At 30.7% G+C, this 22,792-nt stretch overlaps 2 protein-coding genes and 1 long non-coding RNA gene across 4 annotated transcripts in view; 1 reads left to right on the top strand and 2 right to left on the bottom strand.

Moving 5' to 3' along the window:
* The window catches only part of LOC143248864 (U3 small nucleolar ribonucleoprotein IMP3), a 34,671-nt gene extending 29,337 nt beyond the window's left edge, over positions 1–5,334 (top strand). For both annotated transcript variants that reach the window (XM_076497724.1, XM_076497723.1), the window contains 4 exons: positions 1,222–1,296; positions 2,873–2,952; positions 3,509–3,633; positions 5,138–5,334. In XM_076497724.1, coding sequence (XP_076353839.1) covers positions 1,222–1,296; positions 2,873–2,952; positions 3,509–3,633; positions 5,138–5,161 — 304 coding nt within the window. In that variant the 3' untranslated portion in view covers positions 5,162–5,334. The remainder of the gene's footprint in view (positions 1–1,221; positions 1,297–2,872; positions 2,953–3,508; positions 3,634–5,137) is intronic.
* On the bottom strand, positions 5,247–7,070 carry LOC143248865 (uncharacterized). The gene is made up of 2 exons (XR_013027238.1): positions 6,604–7,070; positions 5,247–6,021 (listed from the first exon to the last, which is right to left on the bottom strand). It is a non-coding gene; the product is annotated as an uncharacterized LOC143248865 (long non-coding RNA).
* A 1,680-nt stretch (positions 7,071–8,750) lies between these two features.
* Positions 8,751–22,792, bottom strand: LOC143248102 (uncharacterized). The gene is made up of 4 exons (XM_076496538.1): positions 22,357–22,792; positions 20,449–20,509; positions 15,321–15,404; positions 8,751–9,561 (listed from the first exon to the last, which is right to left on the bottom strand). Exons 2-4 carry the CDS (start codon positions 20,454–20,456, stop codon positions 8,751–8,753), a joined length of 903 nt encoding a protein of 300 aa, XP_076352653.1. The 5' UTR covers positions 20,457–20,509; positions 22,357–22,792.

Below are 22,792 nucleotides of genomic sequence, written 5' to 3'. Positions count from 1 at the left end.
TATTTAAAACTACTGTATTCCCTTATTGACGAAGTATCAACTTTTTACATGTTGCAGTGGCCTTTTTAGTAAAACCTTTGGTTTAAGATTTTTACGTTGAAATAAGCTTTAAGTACCAAGCCAGCAAGAATTAATAAAAAATATATATTTTCAAATTATACCAATGCCAAAGTATATCAAACAAGAATTAATGCTTTTATGAGATAGCGACACATGATTATATTTATATTTGTCTTAACAATATCAGTATGTAGCCTGTTATATTTTAAAACACTACATTATTTTATTATCTAATCCTGTAGGGGGTTGTTTGTTTTGTATTTCGCGCGAAGCTACACGAGAGTTATCTGTGCCAGTTGTCCCTAAATTTGCAGTGTAAGACTTGAAGGAAGGCAGCTAGTCATCACCACCCACCGCCAGCTCTTGGGCTACTCTTTTTACCAATTGACCGTACCATTATAACGCCCCGCGACTGAAAGGGAGAACACGTTTGGTGTGACGGGAATTCGAACCCGCGACCCTCAGATTACGAGTTGAATACCGGGCCGAATCCTGTAGAGAATTTCAAGAATCAGAATATTGAATGTTAATAGCATTCCAACCATACTATATTCGCCATATCCATTGCCTACGATGCGTCTCGCTCAATCAAGAGTTTTTAGGCTGGCTGAGATAACGTGTTTTCTTATAGCAAAGCCACATCAGGCTATCTTCTGAGCCCACCGAGGGTAATCGAGCCACTAATTTTAGCGTTGCAAATCCGTAGACTTACCGCTGTACTAGCGGGGAGTGAGATATAACAAGTAGGCCCATTAACACTGTCTTATTACAAGTATATCTATAACCACTCTTCGCCAGCTGATAAAAGGCGTTCACACCAAAACAACTGTTGTAATAAATGGTTCATATAAATAGTATTCCGACTGCTACTGTGTTCGTTGTATCTCAACTGTGTTGAATAATTCTGGATTAAGTGAAATGGGTCGTTTGCCAACCTAACGGAGAATGTGAACCAAACTAATAATAATGCTGAAAACAAAATTTCATTTTTCGCACAAGTAGCTTTAAGCTATTGCACCGCCATCTGTCGATATTTTGAGTATTTAGTTTTAACTTAATTCGTTGGTTAGTTAGTTAGTTTTGCTTTTGTAGCAACAGTTGCTTTTAGTTCTAATTTTGGAGCATATATTTTTCCAAATGTGTTATTTTATGAATTAATAGGTACAACATGGGATTGATTTCCATTAAAGAAAACCTTGGTATAGCTGATAAAGTCACAGCATCATCTTTTTGTAGGTAAGTAGACAGTTTAATGTGAGACATTGACAACAACTGCAATATTTTCTTACCAGTAGAAATAAAATTGTTTTATATGATGTTTTGTGTGGCTGAACTTGATGAATATTTTAGAATAGTTGTCATTTGATAGATAAAATATTTGTAAGGATATATGCATGCTCATTATTGACCATAAGAAAAAAAGAAAAAGTCCTGTCTGCCGGCATTTTTATGTGCAGTAGCTCTTATTAAGTATCAAAAGTACTTTCTTCTCATGGAAAATTGTTATTGTATGTAGTATGTAATATTTCAAGGTTATTTGTAGTGTTTTCGGTTTATGACAAATAACAGTTTTGTTCTTCTTCATTATTCCTAAACGAGGTGATTCATATTGTTTAAAGTATTGTGTAATTATTTTTCATTAACATTGTGTGTTTTAGGAATAATTAGTTGATGTTATTCAGTTAATGCAGTTTGCTAGGAAATAAACTCTTTGTTGTGTATTAGTTGTGAGCAGTAGTTTGTTGCGGATCAACAAAGGTGTTTTAGTGAAGGTTAGATAATAATTTAAAAAAAGGAATTAGTTTCTGTTACTTAATTGTGCATAATAAATAACTAAGATAAACTAGGCTAATCTTCATAAAATCTATATGCAGTGGTTGGTTGATGGTTAATATTGTAATTGCATAGTTGTTATTGATTGGCAAAACGTAGTATGTTAATAATTAAATTACTTACTGTGTGGTTATCTTGTAGAAGACTAAATGTGTTGTATTTGTAACTTCAGTGAATTATGATTAAATTTTCTAATAAGTGATAAGATACAAATATAAAAAACTTGTTTTTTTATTCTTGTCATTGACTTCGTGTATAATATTTAAATTGTTTTGTGCAAGAACAAAAAATATAGGATACTGAACAAAGATGAAATGGGCAGCAACATCTTTGTTCAAAGTGATACTTGTAGAGGAAGACTTGGAGAACTGATCTGTAAAAGTAGTTCAGATCCTGAAGATGAAAAACAGAAGTCTTTAGTGATGTTCGTTTGTATTGAGCTATTGTAGATAAGTCCTTCAAGACTTTTTTTCTACAAGTTTCAATCAGAATTTGTCTCTTGCCACCGATGTTTCATCTGTGTTTATTCATCATGAATACTCTTGTATAATCATCTGTAAAAGTTAGGACATTATTTTTGGCATTTTTGTTTGAAGGCAGCAAATGCTATAGTATTTATTAATAACTATGATAAGATACTAATAATATAATTGTAACCAATAAGATGTTTCTTTTTTGGGTAATCACATTTATAAATAAGGTTGTCAGAATTTTATATTTAGTAACAAAAGCGGTTGTCTTAGTGACTGTTAAAGCAAACATAAAGGTTTTTTTTTACTTTATTCTAAATATGAATAGTGTTAAACACATCCACAAAAAATGTGTATTCTGAGTTTCATATGTTAAAATTTTTATAATCTGATCAAAGGAAAGTATTCTACAATACTGATTTTATATTATAAATCATCGTGTTGTGAATTAAGTTATTTAGTGATCAAAGTGCAACTGTGAATTGCTTTTATTTACTTTTTTCTTACAGAAGGCGGCTTCCTGTAATAATGGTTCGAAACCGCATGGCTGAAAACTTGAAAGCCGCAACGCAATTTATAGAGCAAGGCCGTATCCTATAAAACGAAAGTTTAGAAAATTGTAGTACATTTTTATTCTTATGTGTCTAGAGGATATGATAACTGGTCTTAGAATGCAATTGCAAGTGAACAATTTAACATCTGGTGTCTGATCATAATTTTTTCCTTGTATCCTAATAGGGTGTCATGATTATTCAGAAAAATGAAAACATTAAATGTACTTCCTTTTTGGTTTTCCTTTTTGAAAAATATTAATTTACCTGTTGAAAATATCCTATGATCTTTAATGCTGATGTTTTAAAAACTTAAATAATAAAGTTCAAAAATAAAATAAATTTATTAAAAATACTTATGTGTACCACACTTTTCTTAAGTTCATAGTAAAAAACATAATAGTACATGGCCAGTTACATGCATTGAAAAATATTTTTCTTGATATTTGAAACAACAGGTGGGAAACATTTTGCTTTTTTTTTAGGTTTTATGTATGAAAATGAACATTATTTTAAGTTCTAACTTAGATTAATAGATAGTTTTTAAATTTGAAATTATTCAGGGAAAGAATATGTACCTTAACCACTTTTCAGATGTTCGTGTTGGTCCTGAGGTTGTTACTGATCCAGCATTCTTAGTTAATAGAACTCTTGAAGACTTTGTTACTTGGGTTGATACATCAGCCATTAGAAAACATGTACTTCAGTATAATGAAATGGTATGTAATAAGTTTTATTAATAAGTGTAATTTAACCTTTTGATATGTTCTGTTAAACTGTTTCAACAGAAAAACTGGTACAGTCCATCTGTAGTCCTGGGTATTATGGATAGTATTTCTTATTATAACAACTTTATACTCCAATATCAGTGATTTTCAATTAGGATTTTCTCTTAATATTTGGTTGAAATGCTTTTATTACAAGACCATAGCCTGAATTAAGTATGGCATAGACTTCATACAATGCTTGAAGTTATTTTGCTAAATTTTACACTATCCACCAAGGATTACCGTCTGCAGCAGTTGGGTTACAAATATTGGTAGATGTTTATGGTTGTGAGTGCATAGTTTAAATTTATCTTAAGATGCTGACTTGCATAGAGATCTGATGATTGTGTTAGTTGAGGAAGATGTGATGTAGTCATTTTTGATCCTGTTTCGAAAGCGTTAGCATGATGGATTGTTAAGAGTTTTGTCATGGAATTGCTTTTGTCCATTATAGTGGAAATGTAGCCAGAATGTTGTTGCATTGGATGTTGTGTGCTCTTTTAAAGGAATATATATTTTTCTGCCACAAAAATGTCCTCCCAATCATTAAATAATCTCTAACAACATTGTTGCAGTGATACAAACAGAATCTAATATCATTGTTGTTTTTATATTTTTACTCTGTTTTATAACATGGATGAAACTTGATAAATAACACCACATCACATATTTGTAGTCACTCATAAACCATGGTTTATACTTTAAGTGCCAATGGTGCCATGCTTTTCTGTTTGAATTTCTTATAAGCAGCTTTCTGACTAGCTGTTGGCAAATGTATCACAGCTTTTATAACGTATTTCTCACAGGATGATTTTAAGGAACCTTATTTTTGCTACTGGTAAAGTCAATATTTAACAGATTCTGAGTCATTTATGCTTTATGGTTCATTCAGTCACACTTTTTCCCTTGATAGTCACCAAAATTTAACATCCATAGTTTTTTTCTGTTGGCAGGTGTATTCCATTTTAATAACTGCTGCCAACAGACCATTGTGGCAGATTCTTTGATGATGATTATGTCTTTTCCTTGAAAAGTATCAGTTATGAAGATCCTTTAGAAGAGATCTCTTGCTCTTATTCACTGTTTTACAAACTAACCATGATACAATTACATCCCTGAATTTATGAAACACTGGCTTTACCTTGCATTTTTTAATAATTTAATAATTTTATATTATTTAGAAAAACAGCTGTTTCTTAATTAATTAAAATCCACAAACAGTTTACAAAATATCTTGGCTACGTTAAATGTTTACATAGGTTTGACATTTGTAAGCCTTTAGTCAAGCACCCATCATATTGTGGTATTGTTGTGTATTTTTTGCTTTAAAGTACATATACTATTAACCACTGAAAGGAGGATATGTCAACAAGAAATGGAATAAACAATAAGTATTTGTGAATTGTGCTAATATATAGTTTTCCTATTGTCATAATTATTACCATTTTTTGTGCAGAGAGACGATTTTGATTTACTGTGAAAATTTTTGCAAGAGGACCAGTGTGAACCACAAGACGTCCAAGACTCAAGATGGATAAATATATATATACACACACACACGTATATTTATAGCACCAGAAACATTTTTACTGAAAGTTGTACATAAACAATTATTTGATAAATAAATACATTGCTGTTTATAACTAGAATAAATATCTGTGTATTTAATATGCTACAAATTTCTAAATTATGTTTTGACAGAAACACATTTTCATATTTATATAAAATAATTTGGGTGGATTTTTGCTGCATTGTATTTTATCAACCAACACAAAACTTTCTCTCAGATTGTTGATGAAGACTAGAAAGGTATAACCAGTACACACACTTCACTGACACTAATTTTTTCATACAAAATTGTTTATAAGTTATGTACACAACAGGTGAATGTTAATGAAATAATGATAAAGTATGACTAGTCTTAACAACAATATTCAAAATATATATATTTTAAAGTATTTTACAGAAATATGAGGGAATTTGTATATTTGCAAAACTTGGGGTTCATTAGTAAGATTTGTAAAACAGAGTATACAAAGATAATAAAAGACCTAGTGTTGGGTTAACCTGAAAATTAATACTATCAAATTAAACTGCATTTAAACATTTTTAAAATAATACCAATTGTAAAAGACAGTTCTCTTAGAAAAGTATGCAAGATCATAATGTGTAAATATATTTCAAAGTTAAGGTAACATTTTTGTCAATAAAGTTTATATAATGTAAGATAACATTATTACCAGTTTAACCTTACTTTACCCCTGTTACAGAAAGACTGAGATAATGGCATGCCTTTTTTTTATGTTCTCCATCTCTTTTTGAATTCTGTTAACTGTCTGACTGAAATCAAGATAAAAACAATAAAATATTGTTGTATAACTAATAATTTAATTGAAGGAGTATTTGTTATTAATTCATTGGTTACATGTGGTCTAGTTGCAGGTGCTTCAAACTCTCTTAAATATTATCAATTTTGATCTGATTTTGCCATTTGGCCCAAATAGGTCCAGATGTGAAAGTTTCAGCCATCTTTACACAAACTACAGTATAAGTATTTAACTAAAATCTTATAAGCCCTGAAGTTTGTCACTAAAACACTTGGGGGGATGTATCATTTGAGAAAATGTTATTAAAATTGGGGAAATTTAGATTTTTATTATTATCATTATTTTTTTACAATTGAAAATGTAGCTAAATATGAATCTATAAAAAGCTTGAATAAAAGTGGTGGTACTTGTTTTTAGTACCTCTCAGCTAAATTAGTTCCTATACAGTTACAAAGTACTTAATATTATAAAAAAAAATTGAGATTACAAAATAAATGTTTACTTTTTTGCTTGTTTATTAAATTTTAAATGATTTTTCACATTTATAACAAAAATTCAACACAGTACTGTAATATAACATAATTATTATAATTACCTTAAGGCATTTAATTCACTGATGATGTTCAGAGCAAGGGATTCTCCATGATGCACAGTGATACTTCTTCCAACTGGCTCATTTTGTTGACCTTGAATAGGATAGGAAGCAACTGGAGGCAGAATGAATTCTTTATTATTGTTAACTGATGCCTGTTTGGTTTCTTGTTCCATCTGGTTAAATTGGGATGTTATTTCAAGAGATTCCAGATCAAGAAATTCACTTGCTTCAGTTGGTGAAGAAACTGCAAGAGATAAAAAGTACTAAATCAACTGTTATATAGAAATATATAATTTAGTTACCTTTACTATTTAACCCTTTCATTATAGTTTGGGTGAAATCCACCTAGCTCATAACCATGAAAGTATCCATGAAAGTTATTACATTATAATTTTTGATAATGTACACATTTACAAATTTTTGGCGGTTATTAGTAAACATGACAAGGCACTTGTACACAAAATAATGTTATTCAATTAAGCACGAAGAATTTTTTGTAAACTGTTTTCTTTTAGAATGTTGACTACCCAACATGTAGACTGATTTTAATTCTTCTATTAAAAATACTTTTATGCATTAAAAATTTTCAAAATTTCACAAGTGAAATTTTTATAACCTCCAAATAATTATAAAATAGTTTATCTTGAAACTTTGTAGAGTGGATGGCAACTGCCTGTTGTGGAAACACAAGTGTAGAGGACAAAGTTTCGAAAGTCTTCAGCTTTTCGTCTTCAGGTCAGTGTGTATGTCGGTGTTGTCGGTCTTACCTGAAGACGAAAGGCGGAAGACTTTCGAAACTTTGTCCTCTACACTTGTGTCTCTGCAACAGGCAGTTGCCATCTATTCAACAATGTTTCATCATGAATACTCTGCCTAAACAATCTATCAAAGAATAGTTTATCTTATTATTTTCACTATTGAATCACAGTCTATGTACATGTTTGGCAGATTTGACCCATCTTGTAATCACCATAAAAAATTAGGAAATAAATATAAATTATGATTTTTTCTTCCTAGAATTATTACAAACTATAACTCAAATGTCTGGTCTAAATGCCTTAAATCTTATAACATTATAAATTTATATATATATTTATTATTTTTATTATATTGACCTTTCAGCCATTGCTGGATAACATCACAGAAGTTAAAATGATGCAACATATGTAACTCATATTACCTTATTCGAGAATATAAAATGGACCTTTACAAATTGATCTGTCTTGGATGTGTGTTAGTGCATTAGTATTTTGTAAAAAACAATCATATTTCATTTAAAATACATTATATATATATGTTTATACATCACTACTATTTACAAAGATTTTAAAGCTTATTTTTCCTAAAACATAGAACAGTAAAAAAAAGAAGTGAAGCAAACAATTATCTCTAGATATGACCTTTGTACATGGATGCTGCTTGTTACAGATTGCCAAGCCTTAAGTAATTTTTCACAAGGAAGATGTGAGAGAGAGAATAATTGTTTTTAGTTTTTTTATATATACATCTGAAATATGCAAAAAATCATAAATTAATATATTGATACCATTGAATTCCATTATAATATTTAAAGTTCACTGACTTAGTTGTGTTTGAGTCCAAAAAATATTAAATTTTGAAACACTAAAAACTAAACCTACCAACATGATGGTTTGTCTCCAGAGAAAGAAGTGAAGCCATTATATTTGAAAGTGGCTGAGAAAACCACTAAGTAGGTATTCTGAACTTTTCATTGGTTATTAACATCTTATATACACAAGTAACAGTGTGTAAGAAAACCTTTTCCAAAAATGGAAATAGGGGAATGGGGCCACTGTGTTTGATTCAGTAGATAAGCAATATTTCTGCAAATATAAAAGATAGGGAGTTCTTATTTCCTATTCTAGCTTGTCAGTACTGGTAATCTGAGTTCATAATTTGTACAAAACTACAGACTTTGTATTTTGATATCATAAACATCCAATTTGAATCAGAACTACATTTAACATATCTGTAGCTTTTGATGTTTCATCCTCATTACTACTTGCAAATTTTTGTGTAGCTGTTGTTATGGTTTCTTCAAGCTTTGTGCAATTTGTAACACTAAATGTTGTACTCGGTTCACAATATGTTTTATCAATTTTTTTGGCACAATTGTCACTTTTTATCTATTCTTTTATACTTTCGGTAACATTTGATGTATCTGAATCAGTTTCAGTATTATTTATACTGTTCCCAAGTTCAAACATTTTTATAAAGTCTGATTCATTTGGTTCTGCATTAAGAGCTTCATTTTTTGTATTCAGTACAGCTGCTAAACCTTTGTGTCCAACCTCTGTTATTTCCTTTGTTCCAAGACTTGATATCTCTCCTTTGGTAACCTTTGTTTTGTGTGTGCTTTCTTCACCACAGTTATCAATTGATCGAGCCTCACTTTCAGATTCCAAACTCTGAGTGCAGGTTATATGACGTTTATGTGTAATGCCCATTTCTTGAGCATTATTTTTGTAATGGGAAAACTGTTCAGGAGTTAGATTTACTTTTTGGTTGAGGCTTTGACAAACTGAGCTCTCAGTGTTATCAGTTTTAATCTTTTCAATACCAGTGCTATCTGATAAGTATTCTGATATACCTTGGCAAGTGTTTTTTACAGGCAAGTGTTTAATTTCATTATCAGTTTCTTGCGTTCCCATTTTTTTGGTACTGTAAAGGGAGTTTTTCGGCTCTTTGAAGGAAATTGTCTTCATATTTTCATCCACAAATGTATTTCTATCATATGAATTTTCTGTGAATAAACAAGTTGAATGAGAAATATTACCAGTTTTTGTTCTCAGACTGTGAAGGCACTCGTTACTTCCACTTTTGAGTTCTTCTATACATCTGACGTCTTTAACGTTTTCACAGCTCATATTACATTCTTTGTTCTTTTCATTGTTTGTGTTCTCTATCTTTCTCTTCTTTGAAAACTTTGGAATTATTCTGGAAATGAAAACATTGTACAATTTTTATGCTGGTTGAATGAATTTCAAACTTTAAATTTTAAAATAATTTCCTTAGATTCAGAATAGTGCATCATTATGACCAACATTTCACAAACTGTACCTTTTTATGCTATTTTTCACAAAGCAAGCTATTAAAAAAATTGAGAGCAGGTTGTATGGAATAGTTTTCCTCTCAAATCATATCTTATACTTAGTGTCATTTAAGCATGTGAAGAAATCTGTAACCAACTGTGTCGTGAGACTTCATAACTATTGTAAATGAAATGTTAACCCTCATAAACTATAGCCTGCAGTTCCATACGCCATAGCTGAATTCACATTACAACTTTGAGAAAAGATAAAATTATTTTCTCCTTTTTTTATTTCATAATACAATGCCTTTACCTACATGGTATGCAAGTTTGCTGGTGTCTTATAGATTAATCAAGTATCTGACAAAACATAGGTTTTAAAAATGTTATGCAATGTAATACTTTTAGAGATGGATAGGAAAGAAAGAGAAATATACAAGTAAACAAATAACAGGATATCTTTATACACAGAAGTTTTTAATACCAACTAGCTGGCTTTTATTTTTATTACAAGTTAAACTTGCTGCTGTAGTTGAAGGTAAGAGTAGAATAAGAATGTAACAACAAAACAAACGTCAAGAGAATAATTTTGTAGGTTTCCCCCTTATAGTTGGACTGATGTTCTATTATGGTGTTCTACAATCCCTTTGCTTACATATAGTTGTAGTTGGACTTGTGTTCTATTATGGTGTTCTACAATCCCTTTGGTTACATAGTTAAGCCACTATTTTACATACACAATTAGTACAGGTTTTTGTATTACCTGTTAACAAACTACATTTTCATAAGTAACATAAAGAAATGACACTTTAAAATTTATGAATGAAAGTTACAGCATGTACAAAGATTACAATCATGTGATATGTAGTTAACACAGATGTGATCAGCAATATGCAAAACACCTGCATAAAAACGACCAGAACATAACTTTCATAAAGATATACTTTATACTAATCATGGAAGGAACATATATAACAGTACTAAATCATAAATATCCCCTTTCCTTTTTTACCTTGTTTTCCTGTTTTGAATATTGTGCAAAGTAGCTTGAAGGCTATCTGCATTAGCTAGCCCTATTTTTGAAGTGATGAACTTGAGGGAAGGTAGTGAGTCAACATCACCCACTGTCAATTCTTGAGCTACTCTTTACCAACAAAGAGTGGATTAACTTTAACATTGTAATACTCCCAAGGCTTAAAGGATGAGCATATTCAGGAACAGGATTCAAACCCATGACCCAAATTGCAAGTCAAGTGTTGTGACCGCCAGACCATATCCTAATTGGCAAGGTATTCAAAGACCCAATTCTGAACAGCAAAATTGAACTTTGAACTACAGGTATAAATTAAAGTAGCCCTCTCCTACAATGAACAAGATAATGCTAACATGAACACAGCAAAAAGTTGCATAACAGCTCCAGTAACTAATTAAAAAAAAAACAAAAAAAAATGGAATGGTAATAGTAAAATTTTATTTTATAATGCAAATAAAACATGACAAGCACGATACAATATTATTTCAGGATTAAAACAATATATGATGAAAATACTGCAGAAAAAATCAAAACAATAAACTTATTGAAATTTCAAGAAAAATGCTCAGTTTCAAGTAAAATACAATCACTGAATAAATTTGCTAAACATGAAGTAAAATACATTAAGAAACGTGGTCAGTAATATTACAAAATTAGAATATTTAAAATGTTCTCATAGAAACTTGGAAACAACCAGAAATTTCCCTAGAATCTTATTTATTAATTCAGCTATCCCAGAAATTCATCTAACAAGCTTTGTGTGTTGTGTGATCAACAAAACTTCTGCTATAACTCAGCCAAATGGATAAACATCTCATTACCAAATTTCACCCAACATAACACAAAGTAAGAGTTTTGATGTCCTTTCAGCTGGTTATCTTTTAATAATTTTCAATCAACTGAACATCTAAACTACTTAGGAAATTAACCCCAACCATGATAATCAGGAGGTTGTTGTCAGCATCTCAACTAATCATCAGCTTCTCCACCAGCAGATATGTACTATAAGTCATTTCCTCATTATCTGAGATTAAATTATATGATACATTGCTCTCATAATCAAAGTCAAACTGCTCATCTTTCAGTGGGATCTTGAGTAACCAGATCTTTACAGGTTCATTGATGGTAAACAGTTTAAGCATGTTGACATGTTTGATGCCCAGGTTACATTGCCACTGTAACTCACAGTTTAGTTTATTGAGTTGTTGACAGTCAAGTTATGGAAAGGATGAAATCTATATTTTTACTCAAACACCAGAAGATATGGAGAACAATCAACTGACTGCTAATTAGTTGTGGGATATACCATCATGATATATGGAAAGTACTTATTCTATTCATTTCTTACCATTTAGTTCTGTCAGTGTCCAGGTTGTACACATTCAACAGATGGGCATTATCTTACTGGCCTGGCATGATAACCCATTGTTGTTTCTGTGTTGCTGACCTGAATGTATTATACAATGAAGGTGCAATTTTGCAATGTAATTATCCAGTGCACAATTATACCACATTTTTAAAGTTCATTAGCCATTCCAGTCATGTATGGTCCACTCAAGTCATAATTTCGCTACTATATGAGTAGTAGTGGTAATATCTGAGAAATAATATACTCACAAGCAATTGCTTCATTGTCTTACAATATTGGAACTCAAGAACAATAAGTGTTTGACTCTCATATGTGATTACTAGCTCCATAGCATCCTATGGTCGTGACAAAGATTGCATCCATATACATGACGAGTACTGAGAAAGATAAGCTGGTAATTATGGCTTTAACCAAGGCAAACTTTAATGACTGTAATGCATCTTTACTATATCCATATAAAACATGCACAGATTTTAGTCAATGCAGATAGTCATACAACTGTTTTGAAGAAATTAGCCACAAACCATTGATAATACCATATAGAGCCAAGAAAGCTGCAGATTTTACTTTTATTTCCAAACTGGGACAAGGTATTGATCATTGTTATCTTCACACGATCTATAGACACTCCTTCCACAGCAAGTGCAATATATATAATGAAAAGCATGATATGGAATTCATACAGTCTTTCACAAGCCAAATTCAATCTTAGGTCTGACTTACCAGTATCCTGAAACCAGATATAGTGTATTTAACCAAAGAGTATCTTCCCATGCATTCAGATATTCATCTGCATGTGATAAATGAAAGGTTGCTATGTTTAACTGAAATCACCTTTTCAATATTCATACAGAACTTTGGTATTCCTACCTTATTTCTGACAATCACCATTGGAATTATGCAAGTGATTTTCGACAGTTATTATTCAATCCTTCAACACTTTCAATATCTGTGGTGTTCCAACAAATTTTGAACAGTGCTTGTTTTATAGAATGTGCATCACCTGTATCAATGTGGTGACTGCTGTTTGATACAATCAGCCATCTGATCCTATGAAACATCAGCAGACTTTCTGAACAATTCATAAGTTGGTGTCTGAATGTTAAGTTCAGAGTACTGAAACAATCTTCAACAAGATACTGCAGCTTCTCTGGAAGTTGCACATTCATTCTTGGATGTGATATGGTGGCTGCAATGCCACACTGATAACTATTCCAGCAGGAAGGTGAATAACCAAATGTTCACAGTTACAAACAAATAATGGGTTAGCACCTGCAACTGGACAGATAACTGTCTGAGCAAGTGCATTCTGCCTTTAAAGTAAAAAAAACATTGTTCTATCATCATACTACATGGCACAAGCATACTGAACTGTTCAATGGAGAACACCACATCCACTTTTGGAAGCATCACTACTTGCTCCCAATGTGTACATGTGCACTAGTGTTCTTTTGCCCAATCTGACTTACATTGGATGGTTTTGTGGCAGAAGTGCAGTTTGCCTGCTACATGCTACACAAGTATAATTGGTTGACAATTTCTGCAGTAGGTCAATCCCTAAGATACTAATTTCTAAACCAAAATCAGAGATAACTACATTTGTGTGGTGTGGAACACTGCCAAGATGAAGTTGAGAGATAACTCTCTTCATTCATATCTAGTTTGTCACTATTTGCCCAAACAAAGCTGATGTTAAGTGGTTAAGATAGTGGCTTTCCACAGACTGCCTGATACACAGCAGGAATGAATAAGATTCTGGTTGCTTGAGTATCTATTAGAAACTTAATCTTATGTTTATGTATCACTATAGACACACATCAGTGTGACACCCAGTCCATAGGTATGTGAGCCACCCACCACAATAATGTTTACAAGCCAACTGCTGCAATCGTTTAGGCTGCCAGCCAGATCTGGATCAGGTTCTGTTATATCATACTAGCTGAAGTAACTGCAGCCATAACTTCACTTTATTGTATCAGTCTTAATGATACTTGTGTATGATTGTCCTTTCTCGTGACCAGGTAAGCCACAGATGACCTAGAGACTCCTTCCCTCACTCTTGGTACCTTCAGGAATGTATCTCTAGTAGCATTTGCAGCACATGTTTATTGACAACTAGTTCATAAAGTTTATTCATAAACAATACTAATAATATTAACTCCTAATACTTATTCATGTGCACATATTTGAGTTATCTTTATGTCTGAATGTAAAAAAAATTTCATCTTTAAAGTGTTTTGTTTTTTGATAAACACAAAACTGTATAATGGGCTATTTGTGTTTCACTTCCTGCAAGTATAAAATCACACTTTTTAGCATTGTAAGTTCTCTGATTTATTATTGAGCCACCAGGGGCCCTGCTTTAAAGATACAGTATCATCACTATAAACTACTGACATGTACTTCCAATTAAAACTGTGCTGAATTCTACAACATTAGAGGTGTGAGTTTGAATGATATTATGCTAATTAATTCACATATCTTAAAATGCATGTTCTACCAAATGCAAATATTAAAACGTGTGATGTTAAACTCATCTGAATCCAACGATGCCCAAAATCACGATTGTGAGAATTAAAATTATAAGGAGGATTAGCCAAGCCACACATTTGTTAGTTAAATTACACAATTAAATTTAATAAAAGAAATGACAAATCCAGATAAATATTTACCTTAAGCACTTTATTAATACAGAAATGAAAATCATTCACAGGTTTTACAATCTTTGTAAACTAATAAAAAAAATACTCAGGCATCAACATACCATAGAAATATATGAAGAAAAACTGTTATATATTTTTCTTTCCTACCTATAACTTACAAGCACAAAATACCACATATAATAATTTTAATTTCGAAAATTAATTACCAGTAATCACAAAAATCATTGTATTTTAATTATTACCCACACTGCTGAAATTACTGATAAAACTCTGTATCCATCTACTCATCACAAGATATGAGTAACAATTACATGGAATTTACTTCATAAATACATTAGTGGAAAACATTGGAATTGTCTGATATTGAAATTATTCTACTTTGCTGAATATACTACTAAAACAATGAAGTCCCAAAGTTAATTTAAAATAAATGTTAAAAATGAAATTAACTATTTATTTTTCTACTAGTGCAAACAAAACACAAAATAACTTCCTTGTAAAATGTGGGAAACTGCTTTGAATTTAAATGAAAACTGGGGACTATTGAATGCCATGATCTGTTTTTATATACACAAATAAACTTTGGAAGAAACTATTAACTTCACTGGTTGAGAGAGTGGATAATATTCACCACACTTATCTTTTGTGTTGTTCCATGACAATTTGATTGAGGAATCATCACAGCTTAAAGAATACAGTTATCTATATATTAGTTTAAAAACATTCAAATATTTTATATGCTTTATATGTTTAAATGTTATTTTAAGGCAAAATATTGACTGTTTCCAATAATATGCTCAGTCTTACTTTTGTCAATGTCTAAAAGTTTTTGATATAGTTTAGAAGTTACTTTATTCATATTAGTAGCTGATGAAGGTTTTCCATTCATTTTCTATCAGGCTTAAAACACAATGTCTAAAGATAGCAGCAATGAGTTTAATAATGAATATTAGCAGGTGGTTTTTCCAGAGTTCACGTGTAACAAATATTTGAAATATCTGGCAAAAGATACCCATTAGTGAGTGTCAATTTTTTAACTTTTAATGTAAATAGATTATAACAAAATTTTGGAATGAATCTGTTTATTTGTTATTGGATCATTTTAAAACAAGTGCTGTTTTTCCTAAGGTTGTAAACCAGTTGTTTGGTAGGAATATTTTTTAGATTACAGCAATGATGTAAAAGGTATAATATAAACTGGTTTCAGAAGCAAGTTCTATTTTACAACTGAGGTTTATATTTTCAAAGTCTTACTTCATGAAAAATTAAGGCACATAAACCAAGCCATTGAACCTACGCAGAAGTTAGAAAAACCTGGATATGACTCTTGAAAGAATTTAAATAAGCTAATTAATTTAATTCCCACTAGGAATTAGAGTTGGTAACATACTGGCCTTATCTTTAAGACCCAGGATAAAATCCTGGCCACTACCACCAAAGAAACAAGTAAATTTTAGTGTTTATGAACAAAGACTTTGGCAGGTTATAAAATGAAAAGCAGGATAAAAGCTAATTTGTGATCAGCATCTACTACTACTAATAAATAATGCAACTCATAAATACCTAAAGATCCAGTATAGCCCTGGATTTTGTAAAGAATTTTGAAATTAAAAAAAAAAAGACTTAACTTTAAGCTAACTGGAACATACAACCATTTCAACTTCATTCATAAATGTAAACAGTATAATTTCTGAAGGACTAAGGGTGGAGTCACCTATCAATATTACATAATGTTAGAAAATTAATATAAGTCAAATTCCAAGACAGGATTAAATATAATCACACAAACAAACACAAGATACAAAATAACACTAATTATGTGTCTTGAAAGACTGATGATATAACAGACAGTGTAGGGTCTATCAAGATACAGTTATTCAAATTTCAAACATACATACTAAAGATATTCACATTAATTATACTCACTTATCCATTCTTAAAGCAAGAAATATTCAAACAAAAGACAGATAAAAATGCACATCAGATGACTGTTAATAGAACTTGAAAGGCCTTATATTAACAGGTAAAAGAATAAATTTTGGATTAACATATAATATACTTATCATATATGTATCAAAACCTACAGAAAACACAAATTATAATCTAGTAGAAAAACTGATATTAAAATAAGGTCAGTTGCTTTGAAAGTGCACTATAATACCCCCAAAACAGAAAAAAAAAACTGCTCTTATGAGCCAAAAGAAAGGCAATACCATAATAATTTTACAGTAGACAAAGCATGAAACACTGTAACTGGAGTCATAAACAAAGAATACATCATCAAGCTTCAAACTCCAATACAAAGAAATAACTAACTCCACAAGAAACATCAAGATGAACTTGGACGAGAAATAATGAAACAACTAAAAGTATACCATAGCACAATCTTATACATCTATTGTTTATCCAAAATTTATAAGTGAGGTTATCTTCTCTTTCTCATGGGTACCTGCAGGGATTTATCATTCCATCCCGTGGCTAGATATGTATAGTAGACATCATCATGGACAGGTGAAATATCTTCACATGCTAATAATTCTATTCACTATGTAGAAAATACACAATTGACCAAGAAATCCACACAGACAAGATAAAATGATCATCTGTTATATATTTAACTTATTAATTAACATACCAACCTTTGAAACATTAAATATCTACCAACTACAATTACCATAATAAAAAAGCTCACAAACTTTGTATCAACACAACATGAAGATTAATATTACCAACTACAAGAATTTCTAGCCAGAAGCTCACCTCTATTGTTAATACTCAGTAGTCTATACATGGAATATTTCAGAGATGATGTTACCAAAACAGCCACTATAAGCCCCAGGATTTGGCACAGAAATATTCTGAACACACAATCAGAATATGGTTAGATACTCCAGATAAAATTGTAGAATTCATAAGTCACATGAAAAGATTTGTATGCATGATGGTTACCAAGGTCCATAAGTCACAGACACTGTTAAACACTTTGAATATAAATTACACTGCTCCAACAATGTGAAGATTGGCATTAGACAGGCTAGTTTCTCAATGTACAAGAGCTGTAAAACAGAAAAAGGAAAAGATACCGCAACAGTTTTAATGACAATGGGCATCTCAATCACTTGATTATGAAGTTAAACACCATAAAGAATCAGGACGAATATTATGAACATATAACTACATATTCTTATATGTCACAGACATTCTCTGAAAACATTCCACAGGATATATAAACAACATGAAGCCAGAACAGTATTAACAAGCCACAACACATACGTAGTACAGAGTTGGTTGTATGTACCTGTGTGGTTATTTGAATATACCATGAATTTCCATTTTCTTGTAATATTATAATATGCATAATGAACTTATTTTCTGTTATGTGTATTTGTATATTTAACATAACATATCTGTGAGAAATAATTTAAGTTGATTCATTTCCAAACTACTTTTGTTATTTTGTTGTTTTTGAAGTGAATAATACAAGGAAAGATATTACATAATTGTATGTGTTGTGTATAGAAGTCAACAGGTGTGTCCTGCAATGGTTGTAAAAGTGATATCTTAGGTAACTTAGGCTAGTATACAAAAATAAAAGAATAACAGCATGTCCGCAGGATAAAATCAAACATAATACGTTGATTCTCAACCCAATTTTCCTGAACAACAAAGTGTACTCAGTATGAAAATCTACTGTTCACTTTCCTGTAACTGGAAACTGAGCGTGAGAACTTTGATAAGGGTTCTTATGTAGAAGTGAAAGTTAGAGAAACACAGCATGAACATCCACTGAAAGTCTGCTAAGATCTATGGAAATTCCATGCAAATATATGTTGATATCTGCATAAAAATATATGAAAAATCTGCTGAAAATCTCTGTAAAATTCTAGATAGATTCAATCCAAATTCTCCTCTAACAGGCCTGAATATATTATTTTAAATATGATAATAAACCCTCCTGTTTCTGTTACAATAAAACAATTATTGGTGCCTGATAGATCAATTTTTGCCAATGATTGGTAATGATAATGGGCAAATTCATCCACAACTGCTACATGATTTGCAAACAGGAATAACCTGATGTATTACATAATTAAAAAAATATATTGTTATTTCTGTGAGAGAATCAGATAAGAAAGCTCCTCATCTCCACTTGACCATGTTTTGAAAAGTACAGTGAAAGAAAATAAATTTAGCAGTTAACTTTGAAGTTAACTATAATAGAATATGCTACCTTGTAAAGTCAAAACAGAGAATTAGAACCAATTTAAATTTATGTGCAAAAAACATGTAGATCTGTAGCATAAATAATATGAGGTGAAAATATCAAAGTACTGCACTCGAAACCCTATATCAAGTTAATATTTTTAAGGATTGAAGTGGATTACTTATTTTTTATCTACTTCATAGAATTGCCTCTTCAAAGGAAATAACAAATATATACATAATATGTATAATAAGGCTCTTTTAAAACACTTTCCAGAAACAACATTTGTCACATAAAACGACTGCTGGTTATTGTATCCACCATGAGTACACATTACAGATAACCCAGTGTGCAGCTCTTTGCTCAATTGTTCACAACAAAAAGCTAAAATTAAGAATTTTAAATAATGGTTCTCATTTACTTTATTATAATTTTTTATTGATGAAATTTTCTGATTATTTTCTGTTATTTCAACAGTTAATAACTAAAATACAAATAATACAGAATACAGTTATATATTGTCAACTCGAAATCAAATAAAGGCAAGTCTTACTTCACTAGACAATTGAAACCAAATAGTTGGCTTAGAAAAAAATATTACCTTTTCTTTTATACACTCTATGTCAGTCTAAAAGTTTTTAGTTATGGAAACATTTATGATCTACAGTTACAAAAAGTCAGGTACAAAAATACTTCAATCCAAAACACTAAGAGTAATTTCTACACCATTGTACCACCCAAGACACAACAAACTTTTCAAAGAAGAGTCACTGAAAAAAAAATATATATATATAATATAATATGTCTAACTCTTGTCTTACATTTAACAACTCTGTACTCTCTTTTACTAGTTAGAAATTGTTAGATTACATTTCCTAAAAAATTCCTTTAAATTCTCTTTAAAGTTAAAACAAAAAGTAAGAATTGTTCTTAACTCTGTTATCAAAGATCACTCTACTAATTAAACTTCAGCTCATTAATGTGCAAAATGAGAGGCTCAAATAACATTCCTTGTTTATTGGAAATATATTTGTTTCATGGTTTTGAACATCTACAGAACATTTGATGACAGTTACACATTGTTTATATTTTTGTTGAATGTGGATAAGCTACAAACAAAATAACTGCTTTACAATTTAAAGAAACAAAACTATGAAGTTACATTACACCAAATCTAGAAATACAGTACTCCTGATGAAACACATAATTGACAATCTAGAATATACAAATTTCAGTAACATTAAATCAAACATGAAATATATTAGTGAAGTATATTTTATCTTTTGTATACATAAATTTTGCACAAATGGGATAGTTTGTGTCTGTCATCTAATTATTAAAATGTTTTTAATCTTATGTGAAAATGAAGTCAAATTTCTTAAATTTAATGTAGCAAGTGATAAAATTTGAAAATAATACAGTTATATTCACTTGTATAAATGAAAACCAAATTTATATATTCCAGTCATCTTCGTAATAAAAAATAACATGAAATGAATAATTAAACTGTACAGTAAAGTTTACCTAAACATTTTGGAAGCAGTGTTGCCTTTGCTTTGAATTACAGCAGAAACAGCATATTCACCTGCAAAAATATATCACTGGTGAGCTGTGGTTCAAATACATTCAAAATTTACATTAAAGTATTGTAATGATTCTTAGTGTACACTGAGTTTAACTGAATCTAATAAAATAATATAAAAACAGGCCCTTTATGGACATGCTGGAATTTTTTCAAAAATTTAACAGAGAATGCATTTCATCAGAAAGATACTTTGAAATTATAAGTGAAATAGTAATCTTGTACTTGCAGAATTTTGTTTCTCCAACCAATCTGGAAGTTGAATTATTATTGAACATCTAAACTGAATGTAAACACTAGCACTGATTAAATTTACAGGCTTCATGTTTTAATAAAGTGAGAAGTAATAAGGCCATCATTACTTTTAAAAAGACAAACAAGTAAATCTATTCACAATTAACATAAAATATAAAAAGAGAGAAATACACCTAGAAAATGGGAAAAGCAATACGAGGTCACAATACTCTGCTTATTTTTAAGTAAGAATTATTACAGAAAAATATTATAATTTTTGCAAGTTCTCTTTACTACAGCTGTTTAATGTTTCTCACATTTATCAGCCATATTAAAAACGCCTTCCCTTTCTCTGTAATTTCAGTTTTCTTTGCTAACTGAATAACAAATGTTTTTAAGTTTCCATATTCCAGTTGCATTACCTTAAAATCTCAACATTGATAATTTGTTCTGATTTTTTTGTTTAAGAGATATTATTTTTAAGACAACATAAAAACAATTTTCATTCCATCAGCCTTTCCCAGTACTTCAGAACTTGCAAAATCATTTTTTTTTCTGAAACGGTAAGACAATTTCACAGAAAAGGATAGTTGCAAGTACAAATATCATATGCTAACTTTAGTATTTTATAAATGATCATAATATTCAATTATACATTATTGATTACGATTTTATTATTAGTGCTGCTAAAAATGAAAGAAAAGAATGATAAAAAAGAGTAAAATTAAATAGCATGGTCTGAAAAAAAGAATAAAAAAGAAAAATAAGAAAAAAAAGATAATAAATAATTTGACACTGTATACAGATGAGACAAGTCCTAGAAAGTTGTGATCTATTCAGATTAACTAAACACTCCACTCTATAACCCCAAACTTTCCAGAGAAGATATATTTTTCAAGAATCTGAATACACTTCCTGGTGGTGGTAGGCTAAATCACATAACTCTGACATCCATGGCAAGACATAGCTATTCCTTTCCATAAATGAGCAGTAAGCATCCCTGCATGAACCACAGTGTCAGTGAAGGGAGGAAAAATTAATTATTTTCTCCCAGATATTTAAGCCATATAAGGTTCAGGCTCAAAAGAAACTGAGGAAAGACACAAAACATCACATACTCAATGAAACAACTAAAGAAAAAGAGCCTGAGGCAGCTTATCCCAAGGTGGCCTACTGAAAAACCAAAATAATAGAGAAAGGAGCATGAAAAAGTGAATCTAATTTCTTTCCAGAATATCTAGGACTGCCATCGACTGCAGTTGTAAAGCCATTTGGAGGAATACTAGTGAACTAAATAAATCTCTCCATCTCACTATGAATAAGATCACGGACAGTCGTAATCAGTATTTTCAATGATTGTATTATTGAGAAACCTGCTAGTGAACATTATGTTAAGAAAAAGTGATAACATTAGCTAAATAAGGTGCTTATATACAGTACCAGCATAGAGGGTGCATTGATGTAGGTGAAAAGTGTCATGAGACAGATATCGCAAAGGTCAATTAAAAAGTGTATAAAGAAAAGTGAAGCACACAAGAAAAAAGTCAGGCTAGTTCTTAGTTTGACAAAGTAATAGCTGTAGTGTAGAGAAAGTGAGTGTGTTTTGGAAGACTTACACTTGCTTGATGTTACTTTTGTGACATGTTCTCCTGGACTGAGGTCACACTCATTTCAAGGGGCATTACAGAGACTTTTACAAACTATTATGAGCTGAAGTTTATCTCCTTCCAATGCTTACTGATTTAATTAAGTATTCCAGGATTATAGAATAATATGATAGGGATTTTGTTTTACTTTGAAAGTTTGGTATTATTCTTGCTCTAGTCTCCATCCTTTGAAGACACTTTCCTATCCAGCTCTACTAAGCACAGAGGACATACAGTAAACTGTGAAGACAATCACTATAATAAAACTAGTGTCTTCTTTTCTGATGTAAATAAAACATTTATTATTCTTTATTTTATATGCTTCTTTCCCTTCGTTGTCTCTGTTCATTTTGTTCTCTGCATATTTCCTAGATTTGTTGTACATTGCATACTTGTTACTCTTCTG

This window comes from Tachypleus tridentatus, chromosome 4 (assembly GCF_004210375.1).
Source record: "Tachypleus tridentatus isolate NWPU-2018 chromosome 4, ASM421037v1, whole genome shotgun sequence".
Classification (NCBI taxonomy): Eukaryota; Metazoa; Arthropoda; class Merostomata; order Xiphosura; family Limulidae; genus Tachypleus; species Tachypleus tridentatus.
This window is presented reverse-complemented; position numbering and strand designations above follow the sequence as displayed.

Excerpts from the sequence above, each read along its gene's own strand:
- LOC143248102 (XM_076496538.1), bottom strand. Across the intron at positions 9,562-15,320 it reads CCACTCTCTCAACCAGTGAA|AATAATTCCAAAGTTTTCAA; the intron begins GTTAATAGTTTC and ends TTTCATTTCCAG.